Source organism: Leucoraja erinacea, chromosome 22 (genome assembly GCF_028641065.1).
Source record: "Leucoraja erinacea ecotype New England chromosome 22, Leri_hhj_1, whole genome shotgun sequence".
NCBI classification, from domain to species: domain Eukaryota; kingdom Metazoa; phylum Chordata; class Chondrichthyes; order Rajiformes; family Rajidae; genus Leucoraja; species Leucoraja erinaceus.
In genome coordinates, this window is record NC_073398.1 from 14,220,813 (window position 1) to 14,235,494 (window position 14,682).

The 14,682-nt window shown below is 38.4% G+C and overlaps 1 protein-coding gene across 2 annotated transcripts in view; it reads left to right on the top strand.

The window, feature by feature from the left end:
• apaf1 (apoptotic peptidase activating factor 1) overlaps positions 1 to 14,682 on the top strand; it is a 92,470-nt gene that overhangs the window by 23,565 nt on the left and 54,223 nt on the right. For both annotated transcript variants that reach the window (XM_055652960.1, XM_055652961.1), the window contains exons 8-11: positions 7,677 to 7,915; positions 10,336 to 10,503; positions 11,742 to 11,873; positions 14,391 to 14,504. In XM_055652960.1, coding sequence (XP_055508935.1) covers positions 7,677 to 7,915; positions 10,336 to 10,503; positions 11,742 to 11,873; positions 14,391 to 14,504 — 653 coding nt within the window. The remainder of the gene's footprint in view (positions 1 to 7,676; positions 7,916 to 10,335; positions 10,504 to 11,741; positions 11,874 to 14,390; positions 14,505 to 14,682) is intronic.

Here is a 14,682-nt window from a genome sequence, read left to right on the forward strand (position 1 = left end):
TAAAAAGAAGTAAAATGAAAACCATAAGTATGAAGATGAAATAGAATGCAGATGTTGGAATCTGGACTAAAAATTAGATCCTGGAAGAATGCAGTGGGTTAAGTAGCATCTCTCGAGGCTAAGGATATAAATCAATTTTTAGGCCAAGACGCTGCCTCGGGTCTGAGGAGGAAGGAGAACAATTGCTAATATACTAGATGGAGTGGTGTGTGGGAGATTGTTAGGTGATTGGTGAAATTAGACAGATGAAATCCAGTGGAGGGAGGGAATGTGATAGGTGAACAAAAAAAGGTGGACAAGTGAGTGTGTTAGGGAGCAGAAGACTGGTGCGGGTTACTTCAAATTGGTAAATTCAATATTCATTCCATTGGGCTGTAAGCTACCCAAGTGGATGTTGTTCTTCCAATTTGCATTTAGCCTCTTTGTACCAATGGAGCAGGCTAAGGACAGCCTGATTGGCATGGGAGTGGGATGGAGAGTTAAAAGCTCAAGATGGCTGTGGCAGACAGTGCTTCTTCTTCTTGCGTATGGCGTGCACAGCCTAAAGTTGTACGGCAACTTGTTCTGTTTGATCTTATTTGAATGTGCACGCCAGGTTGAAAGAGGGCGGACCACGTGAAGGTTGCAATCTCCCACCCTGCAGACAGCGCTCTGCAATGTGGTTGCTTAGTCTATACTTGGTTTCTCCAATGTTGGAAAGCCGCATTATAAGCACTGAACGCCGTAGACCAGGTTGGAAGTGATGGGGTTATCAAACATAATCCCACCATTGTTTACACTTGCCCTTTCTCCCACTTTCTGCTTTTCGCTGGCTTTTTACTTCATGACCCCCTGGTAAGCTCATCCCTCCCCAACCACTGCTGCTTATCATCTGGAATTTATCCCAGTTATTGTAGTAGATACAACACCCATCCCATCACTTCTTCATGGTGAATTACATATGTAGTTGCGATGTTGCCACTTCTACATTGGTGAAACCAAGTGTAGACTGAGTGACTCTTTTGCAAAGTGCCTGGACTCCTTCAGCAGTGGCCATCTTGAGCCATCGATCACATGTTATGTTAACTCTCTTTCCCACTCCGACACCATGCTGCCTATCCTCGGCCCTCACCATTGTTACTGAGAAGCTAAATGTAAATTGGAAGAACAACATCTCACATTCCACTTGCCGAATGGTATGAACATTGAATTTTCCAATCTCATATAACCCATAGCCCTGGCATTCTCCCAAACACACTCACCTGTCCACCTTGTTTTCTTCTGTAGTTGTTTATCTTTCCCATTCCCTCCCCCAATTGTATTCTATCAGATTGTCCCCTCAGCTACCAGCCTACACACACACGTACACGCAGTCGTCTTTCTTACAGTTTGGCTTTCTTCCCAAACAATTGTTCAAGCGCTTTTGATTGCAACATGCGCCTTAATTGAGTTCAACAATGAAACTGACATGTTACTAAAGAACACGTGCTATAAATCTTTCATCTTCTCACTGCAGTCCTGATTTAGAGATTTCAATTTAAAATGCTGACAATAGACAATGGGTGCAGAAGTAGGCCATTTGGCGCTTCGAGCCAGCACAGCCATTCACTGTGATCATGGCTGATCATCCACAATCAGTACCCCGTTCCTGCCTTCTTCCCATATCCCTTGACTCCGCTATCTTTAAGAGCTCTATCTAACTCTCTCTTGAAAGCTTCCAGAGAATTGGCCTCCACTGCCTCCCCCAATTGGATTCTATCAGATTGTCCCCTCAGCTTAGAATAAAGGGGAGGCCATTTAAGACTGAGGTGAGAAAACTTTTTCACCCAGAGAGTTGTGAATTTGTGGGATTCTCTGCCACAGAGGGCAGTGGAGGCAAAATCACTGGATGGATTTAAGAGAGAGTTAGATAGAGCTCTAGGGGCTAGTGGAGTCAAGGGATATGGAGAGAAGGCACGGGTTATTGATGGGGGACGATCAGCCATGATTGCAATGAATGGCCTCCTCCTGCACCTATTTTCTATGTTTCTAAATGGTCCACCCCTTATTCTTAAACTGTGGCCCCTGGTTCTGGACTCCCCCAACATCCGGAACATGTTTCCTGCCTCTAGCTTGTCCAATCCCTCAATAACCTTATATGGTTCAATAAGATCCCCTCTTATGCTTCTAAATGCCAGTGTATACACCCTTTGTCTGCACAGATGCTAACTGATCTGTGGAGTACATTCACTTTGTTGTACATATATCTGCTCCACAATTTCTCCTACTGAAAACTAACTTGCATCTCCCTTTCCCAACTTCTGACAAGAGATTGCTGATCTGGAACATTGACTATTCTTTTTTCCACAGATGCTGCCTGACCTGCTGGGATTTCCAGCATTTTCTGTTTTTATTTCAGCCTGTTCGTCATCTGAAATTCTTTTTAATTTTCATTCCATTTTGAAGCTTTACCCTAGGTAGCAGGAAGTAGCTTTATAATGGTTGCTGAATCAGTCCCAGTATTTCTAACTATTCTCGCCTGCGCAAGTAAACTATTGTTTCATCATATGTACTGATTTATTCAAATTTGGCATATTATTTTATCTTTAAATATTGCAGTAATTGGATTTGAATTGGTATTGGAATTGTTTATTCCGTTGTGTACTATATTTTCTCTCCTATTTTATATAATTGGAATTAATTGGCATTGTTTGAATATAGGTCAAAGGACCAGGAAAATACAAGAACTCGCCAAAGTCTTGCTCTAGGCCATGTAATGTCATTCTTATTTTCACTTACACATGGGGAACAAATAGCAGTTCATTGAACTGAAAACAGAACCTAACAGAGCCAGAGCAATTTCACTTTCTCGTTTGTTATTTATTTGATAGCTATTTTGTTAAAAACAACGAAAATAACGGGTTGACAACACTTTCATAATTTGTCCATTTGACTTTTCTCAAACAGCTATAAAGTGGAGCAATGAGATTCTACTGCACCAGTTTTCTAGCCTTTTGTGACAGATGGTGCTGCAGGAACTTAGCATGATGTATATGCAGAGAACATAGCAATGCTTCATAGCAATGTTTAATGGTGAACTGCAAAACAAAGTGCCTCTCTCTTGTAGATGATTAGAAAGTTTTGATATAAACTTGAGGACAGTGGTGGTCTTTATTGTCAGTAGTAAGGCAAAAGAAATATTGAAGGTACACAAAAATTCTGGAGAAACTCAGCGGGTGCAGCAGCATCTATGGAGCGAAGGAAATAGGCAACGTTTCGAGCCGAAACATTGCCTATTTCCTTCACTCCATAGATGCTGCTGCACCCGCTGAGTTTCTCCAGCATTTTTGTGCACCTTCAATTTTCCAGCATCTGCAGTTCTTTCTTAAATAAAAATATTGAATTTGTTTTGTGGACTATGATACATATCTAAGACTATGTGTTTGAAATCTTTCACTGACAAGTGAAACTGCTTGGAGTAAAATACATTTTGATGAGGTGCTACAGAGTTTCAATCAATAATTTAAATTGACTTTTGTGATACCTTTGTTAGCTGCCTTTTTTCCTTGAGGTCCAGCTATGAAGAAATTTGGCACTTCTTTGGATTGGGTCCTTTGCCACCTCAGATTATTGAACGCCAATGTTTGGCCGTCATAGTTTTTACTCTATATGAATATAATCATTTTCACCTTGAGAAGATTATGTTCATATTCTAGTTCTTTAAATAGTAACACGCTTCTGGACAAATGGTAAAAGTGCTCAGCTAACAATATTAAATTGTGGAGCTGAGTTTGATTATTCACATTTGTTCATTTCAATTTTTGGTTGTTGTTAATTCCAGGAAATTCTCTGCTTCCTGGAGCATCCATCTTTAAGCTTTAAGCCTAATGGGGCTTCCCACCTAGGCGATTTTTCAGCGGTCTGCCGGGGACTCAAGTTGCCGGCAGTCGCCTGAAAAACCACGAACTGGAATGGCGATCATCAAGGAACAAAAGTGATCTGAATTAGAACACACGCGCACACAATGCAGGCGGGTGACAGGGCAAGCGGGGGGAGCACTCTCTAAAAAATTCACATGGTGCAAAGCCAAGGTGACACTGACACAGACACACACCGCGATGAACAGGAAGGTTGGCGCAGTAAAAAAGATGGCTAAAGCACAGTGGACAGTAAGTCCTTTAAAAGGGGGGGGGGGGGAGTAGGAGGGGAGACAACTTTTAAGAAGCCAGAGATACATGGCTGTGACATTTAACATTACCGTTCGGTTATCCTTGGTTCTGAAAACTGTTGCTTACCTTTTTTCCCCCCAATGAGCCAATGAAATTTCACCTGTCAGCACTGGCTCCAACCAACGAGAACCTTCGAACTCCTGGCAACCCACTAGGACCTCCTGGCGATCCACCTGCGGCTTGAGAATACTCGCTCCTCTCCATGGCGGCTTCATTCTAGTCGCAGCTAATTTTTCAACATGTTGAAAAATTCACATCGGCCATAATTAGGCTGCAACTAGTTCCCAGAATGCGGGAACTCCACAGGACCATGAAAGCGACTCCCCGGCAACCACCCGCGAACATGTGACGACCATGCAGCGACTGCATAGTCTCCTGCAGTCGCCTAAAAAGTCGCCTAAGTGGGACAGGCCCATAAGATGTCACAAATTATTTTCTTCGTTTAACATTGGAATGCTTATAAATATACAATTAAAAAAAAAAAACATGTGCATTTCGCCTATAACAAAAATCAGATTGTTGCAAAGAAGTACGATTCACGTTATTTTCCCACCCTCTTTTCCAATTTTCTCTTGTTCCCTCTCCTTGTTCCTATCGACAATGACTCTTTCCTGAAATACAGTTCAGGTGCTGAAGACTCAAATACTGAAATTCGATTGTGGCAGACACTCTCACTTTAAAAATGAGTTGAGTCGAGATAACATTGGGAGATAAATGCAAGGTAAAGTTCACCAATAAAGGATTTGAATTAGAAGCATGTGTGACATGACCACCTATGCAAATTACAGTAAAACTCCAATAAGACAGCACCTAACAATTTTAATGGTACTGGATGGACAGGTTTTCCAGACTACAGAATGTTATTCTTAGTAAAATCCCAACACACTTTTAATTCACTTTTTGATAATGCACGATAATACAATACATTTTCCAGTGAGCCAATTGATGTTAAATGGTATACGGTATACAGAACCTGTATATTTTAATGGGATCAAAGAAAATGGAGTTTAAAGGAAGACTGCTAATTGGATCCCAGATAACAGATGCTGAACCATTGGGAATTCAGAACAATCTTTGACAGATTATCGGAGTTTTACTGTAGTCTTCAATGCTCTTATATAGTTATAAAGAGAAGTATCTGCCTGTACCAGGTGCACAACCTTTTGTCCGAAAGCCTTGGGAACAGACATTTTTCGTAATTCCGAATTTTTCGGCTTTCGGAATGAAAGATTTTTAGCGTAGATTTTAACGGCTGGCTCAGTGGTAGAGTGCTCGGCTCATATCCGCAAGATCGCGAGTTTGCGCCTCGATCCCGGTAGTTACTCGATCGCGAGTTTGAGTCTTCAGTGTAGTTTTTTCTTGCAGAATAGGAGAGAATAGGGAGGGTTAGGCTGGGATCATTCTCTGCGAGATGATCTTAGTGCGGGAGACAAGTGTAGGAGAGGTGTACTGACTGTGGGCAGAACTTTGGAAGTGATTGCCCACCATTCTCAAAAGCCGCTGTGTCTCCCTGTCCCTGGGATAGCAGGGGGCGATCAAACAGCACAATACCCCCCTCCCCCTCCAACTCCAGAGGAATCTGCTCCCCGATGGGCCGCTACGGCGACAAGTGGCAGTTCGCCCACAGCCCGAGCTGCGCCATCCCAAGAACAAGACGTACCTTGCACACCATCAGCTTCTGCCCCTACAGGAGCAGAGGGGCGTAGGTGGGGTGAAACTGAAGGGAGCGACAATCTGCTGCTGCCTGCCCGCTGAGTTAAAAAGTTCCCACGCAAGACTCACGATACACTGTGTATCGTGAGTCTACCGTGGGAACTTTTTAACTCAGCGGGCAGGCAGCAGCAGATTGTCAATTATTAACCCTCCCGCGCAATATACCCTCGCCTTCTCTTTTATGAATGGAGATTTAGTTCCCCTTTCTTCGAGGACCGACCGGAGGTTCCGCTGTCACCTCTGCGGGCCGCCCTCGGTGAACGTCTTCAAGGACCTTTCTACAAGGACCGAAAAAATGTCTGCTTTTGGGAGCTTTTCGTTATTTGGAATTTCGGATAAAAGGTTGTGCACCTGTACTACTCTTTTTACACGTTGCAGCCCCAGTGCTAATCTTTTCTGCAGGCAACAGGATCATTCAAAAATAATAATTTCTTCCTACTATAAATGTAAAGCTTCTTTCGTAGTGGTGGTCTATATTATGTTTGTAATCAAATTATTACATCTTCTTGGCATCTTGAGGTTTGTGGATGAGGTTCAAGTATTGGAGATGAGGTAAGGAGGAGAGAATTTCAGACAATGGACACAGTAAATCAAAATCACGGAGCTCTGAATGGTTTGGGCAGGCAAATTAATGAACAGCAGCTGTTTCTGTTACGTGGCAAATAGGGAAAGAATGGCTTTGAACTTCAGGCATAATATTAAATTTGAGGCTTTAGCAGCTCAGTACAGGCAACAGTGTGGCCTCATAAAAGGGAATTATGTTAAATCTCTATTCTTGTTTAGTAAGGAGTAGGTAAGACTTTATCTGGTGTATCTGGTAATTGTTCAAGGTAAGTTAACTTGGCTGGCATCTTGTCAAAGGGTCTTGGATTGGTTGGAGAGATGAAGTGCCAGAGTCTGTATTCACTTATTCAGAAATCGAAATGAACCAGATTCTGATCTGATTGAGATTATCACCATGTTTAAACAGAGATTAGAGAACAAGTTGGGATTTTAATTATTTTACTTCTGGGCTATTATGTTTATTGAACGGATTGTTTGGAGAAGCAGAGGATGCAGAAAATGTGGAAAGGGATAGGCTATTAAGGGAATGAATGATTGAATGGCCTTAATTTTTTGAAGCTGGTTATGGTTTTTCCTGGAACTGTATTTTACATTATTAAAGTTCAAGGTGGTTAAATTGTCTTTTCCAGATATAGTGATTAAGATCTAGTAGTCATTTCATTCCAAATGCCCACCATCTGAAATTAGAAAACATAATGCTAAAGGTCAGCGTACAAAAATAGACACAAAGTGCTGTTGTAAATGGTGGGTAACCCTGTGGGAGATTTCTGCTTTGAGTTGCTCTTGCATTTCTGTTCTTTGTGGAATCCTTAGTTAGCTGTAAGCACTGCTTGGGCTGTGCCAAATTATTGTGCCAAACTGGCTTAGGAAATTTGGAGTAGAGGCCTTGCAAGATTCTGTTTGGTTTGATAATCATGGGGGAAATCATTTAATTGATCGGAGCTTGTTTAAAAATTAGCTTTAATCATAATGTGATGCATTGTTTGCCAACATAATAATTGACCTTTTCTGGCTCTGACTTTATAAAGTAACATTACATTTTGTTCTCTGTTTATTTTCCATTTTGAACTACCTATTATTATTTGTCCGGATGGCACATATAACATGATTTTTCACAGTATCTTGATGCACGTGGCAATAATAAATCAATACCAATAATCTCGCTATTTTTCTGAAATACTTTAATTGGGAACATGTATTAATATTTTTCAGGTTCCCCTCTGGTTGTCTCCCTTATTGGTGCTCTGTTGAGAGAATTTCCAAATCGTTGGGCTTATTACCTCAAACAGCTACAGGGTAAACAGTTCAAAAGAATTCGTAAGTCATCCTCCTATGATTACGAGGCACTAGATGAGGCTATGGCAATTAGCATTGAGGTATTGGAGCAGGACCATAGAGAATACTACAAGGACCTCTCTATACTTAAAAAAGATGTGAAAGTACCAACTAAGGTAAGTTGTACTAATAATATGTGAATTTGCATTTAAAGGTTTGATACCTGTGATTTTTCATTAGTAGGTGGTAATATGTGGAGAAGTTAGTAAACACTGTTGTAAAAAGTAGTAAACACTGCCCAGTCCATCGGCTCTGACCTTCCTTCCATCGAGGGGATTTATCGCAGTCGCTGCCTCAAAAAGGCTGGCAGTATCATCAAAGACCCACACCATCCTGGCCACATACTCATCTCCCTGCTACCTTCAGGTAGAAGGTACAGGCGCCTGAAGACTGCAACAACCAGGTTCAGGAATAGCTACTTCCCCACAGCCATCAGGCTATTAAACCTGGCTTGGACAAAACTCTTGATTATTAATAACCACTTTCTCTTATTTGCACTTTATCAGTTTATTTATTCATGTGTGTATATATTTATATCATGGTATATGGACACACTTATCTGTTTTGTAGTAAATGCCTATTATGTTCTGTGTGCTGAAGCAAAGCAATAATTTCATTGTCCTGTACAGGGACGCATAACAATAAACTCACTTGAACTTGAGTTTACATTGAGTTGATGTATTTATATCGATCATGGGATCTTTGCTAGTTGTAAGCAATTCTTGATCTTTGCCAAATTATTGGGCCAAAGTGCCTCAGGAAACTTGCCGTAGAGGCCTTTATCATTCCCTAATCTATCTAAGTATTTCTAAAGCTGTCTAAAGAAAATTCTAGTCTCAGTTCCTGGAGTCTTCTCACGGTATAATTCACAGAGAGAGTGCACAGATTGCAAATGAACATTCAAGGCACTTATGGTGGCTTACAATTTTGGATGGCACACTAGTTAGCACCAATGCCTCACAGCTCCAGCGTTCAATCCTGACCCCTTTGCTATTGTTCAGACTCTGCATTTTCTCTTCCATGTGTCAAAAGTTAATTGGCTGCTACAAATTATCCCGTAATATGGATTAATGTCAAAGGAAAAAAGGTGAGTTGATGAGCATGTGAGAGAGAGAACAAGTCATAAAGAAATAAAGAGTGGAAGAATAGGACAGATGATTGCTTCTTTGGAAGCCGGCATTGGTTGAATGGCATCTTGTGTTATTAGTACGAAATAAGATAATGCATCTTCTTGGTCCACTATATTCAGAGCAAGTGGGAGAATATAATTGACATTTTAATATACATTTATAGGCAATTGTATGTTATGCCATTTTGCCGTTGGCACATGAAAAGGAGACGGGTGGTGATGCAGCCAAACATGTCTTCTTGGTGGTTTTCAGCTACTGGAAAATTGGCAGATGCTGCTGGAAAACTAGACCCTCTACTTCCATGGATAGCTATCACTTTTGGACAAGGTGTAAACATGTGAATAAGTTGGCTGATTTCTATTATGTGACCTGGTGGGCACTTTCTCATATTAAGTTTATTTCAAGCTCTGAGTAAATAGTAAACTCTGTATTGCTCTTTACAGATGGCGGTATGAGGTGACTGAAAAGACGCACTGAAAAGTGAATTGTAATTTCATTTGCTGCATTGTGGAATGAGCAGAATTATCTGTAGAATAGTTCCCGCTCATATATATTCAAACTTACCACTTCTGACGTGAGCCATTTTGAAACTTACCTTTAGTGAGCAGTGGAGTTTGATTATATAAATCCTTTTGACAGCCTTTCAAAAATAGCTAATTGTGGATAGTTCAAAGAAAACTGGTTCTTAAACATATTGAAAATGAATTATTCTGAAGAAAACAGTGGAATTGCGTGTAATATGATTCATTTTATACATTGATAAAACATCACCAATAAGATTCAGATTCAACATCACCAATGCATTATATTAATAAATCTGTCAGGATGATGTGGAGATACCTTTGGCCACCTTATGATTGTAATCTAACTGAACTGAAGTAATTGTCTCCTGGATGGATCAAAACGTTTCACATACCAACATTTTCACTCCCGGTACCTCAGTGTGCAAGCGGTCAATCAAAATAAGAGCAGAGAACACAAAATACATTTTGCTTGCATTTTTGTGGACTTGGGTGAATGCAAATTTGCTGTATTTTTTTTAAATCTTTCAGTATGATTCATCCACTATCTTTGTTGAAGTGAGGTCTGCCTTTTTATTTGTTTTTTAAATAACGAGAACCATCCCTGCAAGCATACTAATCAAATGCCAAAGAGTTCACATATTTTGCTTTAAAATACATATGTCCATATGTTTTCAAAGATGTTTTGAATTTTGGTGTACCAATCTGGGATATTTAAACACTTAGAACAGATAAAATTTATATGGGTCTTGATCAAAGGAAATGGGGTATATATATTGATTGATACTTTCTTTTTCTTAATTCTTAATTAATTTTCTTTAGAGGAATAAAAAATTAGAAATGTCTTGTGATATTTATTATTGTGATCTTTCATATCTTGAACAGGTTCTGTGTATTCTGTGGGAAATGGATGTGGAAGAAGTGGAAGATATTTTACAAGTGTTTGTCAACAAATCTTTACTATTCTGTGACCGAAACAAGAGATCGTTTCGGTATTACCTGCATGATTTACAATTGGACTTTCTAACTGAACAAAATCATGATCAACTGATGGTAGAACTTATTTCTATAAACATCTTTTACTGCTCTTCATTTTGCATACTTGACTTCTTGTATACATTAGTTTTACTTTAATTAACTAACTGGGTGGAACTGTGGTACGGCTGTTATAGTTGCTGCCTCAGCACCAGAGAACCAGGTTCGATCGTGACCTCGGGTGCTGTGGAGTTTGCCTGTTCTCCCTGTGATCTCATGGGTTTCCTCCAAATGTTATTGTTCCCAGTGTGTAAAGTGGGATAACATAGAACTAGTTTGAAGGGGTTAGCGATGGTTGTCGTGGAGTCAGTGGGTCTAAGGCCTGTTTGCATGCTGCATCTCTAAACCATTAGAAAGCATGTGCACAGAAATATGCATTTCCAAGAGGTGCCAAATATTTCGGATATTACAACATTTTTACAATGTGATTTGAGATTATAATCATTTTTGTTTGATGGACAAGAGGCAGTAAGGGTGGAAAATAATAAAAAAAAAGACTGTGCCATCTATACCGAGCATGTACTGGTCAGAGTTCTCTTGGTGTGAGCCTTGGTTGCTAACAATTATTGTTGTAAAGTCTGGAATACAATAGTGTGTATGATATTGTGGAATGGCTATAATGGCCGTCATCTGAAGTTGCTTTATACTAACCATATAACCATACTCTTCAATCCCTGCGTCCGCTGAACACTGCAAATTAATTATCATCTTCAGTGGTATTTTGGCCTATCTGTGCAGGCTCATAGATGAATCCTATTCTCACAATAATTCTTCCTGCATTCTATTCTCCACAAATCCCCCATCAATTTTCCTTTGATTTCACCGCTCACCTTCACTGAAGGCAATTTGTAATGGATTATTTATCTATCAATCCCTATCTCTTTAGGATGTGGGAATGGACCAATATACCTGGAGGTAACCCACAAAATAAATGTACAAACTCCCCACAGCCACACAAGATCGGGATTGAAGCTCATCACAGGAGCTGATGCAAAGCTCAGATAGCTGTACCTTTGTGCCACCCATCTGTGGATCCCCACAATGTACAAACCAATGGTCAGAATATGTATAATGAATGTACTGCCATTTTCAAAATTGTAGTTGAGACCTACAATTGGAGCAGGTTCCCAATTTTCATTTTTAAACAGTGTATTAGTGAAAAATAAAATGAGTACAAGACTATCCAATTTATGCACATTATTTATTATTAGAACACTTGAAGAGTATTTAATGGATTACTATATTTTTTTATTTAGGATTTGCATGTCAAAATGGTTCATCAGTATCAGAAGGCATATAAAAATGGATTTCCATCTCCTTCTGATGAGGATTGTATTTATTGGTACAGTTTTCTGGCAGACCATATGGCCAAAGCCAATTTGAAGAAGGTCAGTGCTCATTTTGTAAACACAAAAGTAAAACCTACCTTAAAGATGCCGGTTGCCATTGCTGAAATAACTATATTGAGATAGAAAATGTACTTATATCATAATAAATGTAAATATGGGTACTTGTACCATATAGAACATGTACATGTCACAGAACCCTGTCATGATCTGGTCATAGCCTTTCTATTTATTGTTGCCAAGACCACAGTGCAAGAAAACAGTTGTGTAACACTCAAGGTTATCATGGCTTCTTGCAATTGGGCTAATAACCTTATCTGTGGCTATAAATGTTCATTTCTTCCTTGTTTTCATGAACTATTTTGTGTTTAAAATGTTATTTTTAAAAACTGTTTATATTTAGTTGGTTTTCAAGCAGCCATAAATGTAACCAAAGAAGAAACAATTAAGATTTTTTTTGTGTGCTATTATTAGGAATGATTTTTTAAGCTGCAGTGAAGATAAATTAATGTCTCCTTATGTGCTTTGTTTAATTCATTATATACATTTGAAAGGTTTAATATCCTGATGATATTTATTTTACCTGATTGCATTAGAAACTTTATTTGACAAGCAGATAGCTTTAACTCTGAGGGAGGTTAGGTCTTGTCATGAAACAGTTATAGCATTATAACGTGACTCTTACTATTCAAATTACCAATTGTTACTCTTGCTTTTCAATGTAGTTGCCATTTGCTTGACAAAATCATCTGGAATTTATTAAATGGTAGATTCATGAGTTAGTTCCAGACATATTTCAGTGGCATCACTTTAAAAATTGCATGATTTTGTGCACACTTGCTGTTAGTATCATGGAAAATTATTTTTTGGTTCTATTTGGGCATATTTAAAAGGATGATATTGGTTTTGTGTAATATATTTGTATTTTTAATTTGTAGCACAATAAAATAGATTTTTTTAAAATTAATTTAACTGTAGTGATTAGTTAATTTGAGGTGGTGGTCCGTGAATGCAGATAGCTTTGAATTAATGCACCTGAGATACCTCTGAATTTAATCTGAAGAATTATTTTAAAGTTAACTGAGGAAGGTTAAAGCTGTTGCTTTTTGTTTTTCCATTCACAAGTTCCAATCCATTTTATTGCAAAGATATTTGAATGTTGTACAATTAATGGATGTGCGTTAGTTGTGATTATGCAAAATTCAGTTTAGCTTAAAAACAACCATGAATAGACATTTAATTATCGCTGCATTTGTGGAGAATATGGAAACCAGCTGACCTTTGCAGATCTCTGGCTGGTTACAAATAAAGATACAAAGTAATAGTTGGGATTTAAATCTTCCACTCATTCATAGGCAATTGTTATGCTTTCCTGTAGAGATATAATCAAATAATGAAGCGTTGCCAAGCAATATTTTACATATTCCGAAGTAACATTTTAATTCCCTTTCTCTCATGGCCAGAGTGTCTTGGCGCAGAGAGAATAAAATATTTCTTTTGAAGAATAAGTAATTTAATCAGGGGGTGGGATCTTTAATCGAGTTACGTTCTATACATAATTAATCTTTTTAAATTCTATTTCCTAATGGAATAGTTAATCTGCATGCTTCACATAGGAATAGTAATGAGTATTACATCACAAAATAATTTTTGTAAGAAAATTGTTGGAAATTGAGTTTGTACTTCATATAAATTAGTGTATTACATTTCTTATTTTATAGATTAATAAATTAGTTTTTTCATTATCAGGAATTTAATCATGTGGGTTTTTTTAAACAAAAGAGTTGAGTCCATAATGACTAGCGTTGTAAATATTTCATTATTTCCCATAACTCTTAAAATGTAATGCATGCAGTTGAACCATTGTAATTTTACCCAAGTAACCATAACAGAAATAATTAAGAATATAATCTGGCTGAGAGTCTTTTGAAATTGAGTAAGAATGAAGAATGTTACTAACATTTTTTATGTTCACCAGAGTTAGTTTAATTAATTTGTATAATAACGTATGTATTTTTACTAGGGCAAGTTTAAATAGTACGTTATGAGTGAATAGTATACAATCTTGGTGTGGCGCCTTTTGTTTCATTCTTTGTTGTTCATTTATCATCACATGTAACTCTCTAACTGTTTGCATGTAGTCACTTGGACTATGACTTGCAATATGACTGAAGTCAGTGGCATTCTGAGATTGTTGTAATATGCCAAGCTAAGATTGGGTAAGCTTGTCAGTAATCTCTGCTTTTACCTCCCCGAAGATGAAACAGGCAGCCATATGCTCAATTAATTGTATAAATGTGCTGCTTGGGAGGCAATTATGTATCAAATTCCTTCTAACCCTTTCTAGTCAAGAGCACACTTACTTTCTGGATAGTTTCAATAGCAACAGGTGGCTAATGTGTTATATTCTTGTGAAGGAATGATATTGCTTATCTTGTAATTTCCAGAGTATGGATTCCAATTTAACTTTTAGTTTTATGGACAGGTTACATTTTATATTTACTCTTTCAACAATTCAATTCAAAATTCAGCACTGAACATAGAAATTATTTTTCATAGGAACTCTACTCACTGATGTTTTCAATGGATTGGATAAAGGCCAAGACTGAAGTGATGGGTCCCGCCCAGTTAATAAATGACTTTGTGGAACATAGGCATGTGCTGGATGAGGAGGTATGTCTCGCAATGACATAAAAAGATCACCTCTATGTTTGAGCATTTGCTTGGAAGATGGGAACACTTTTCAAATATGGCACACATTAAATCTCAAATGGTTGAGACTTAATGTGTGCCATATTTGTAAAGTTTGTGTTTATGGAATAAATTATGAAATCTTTATTTTATAAACTGT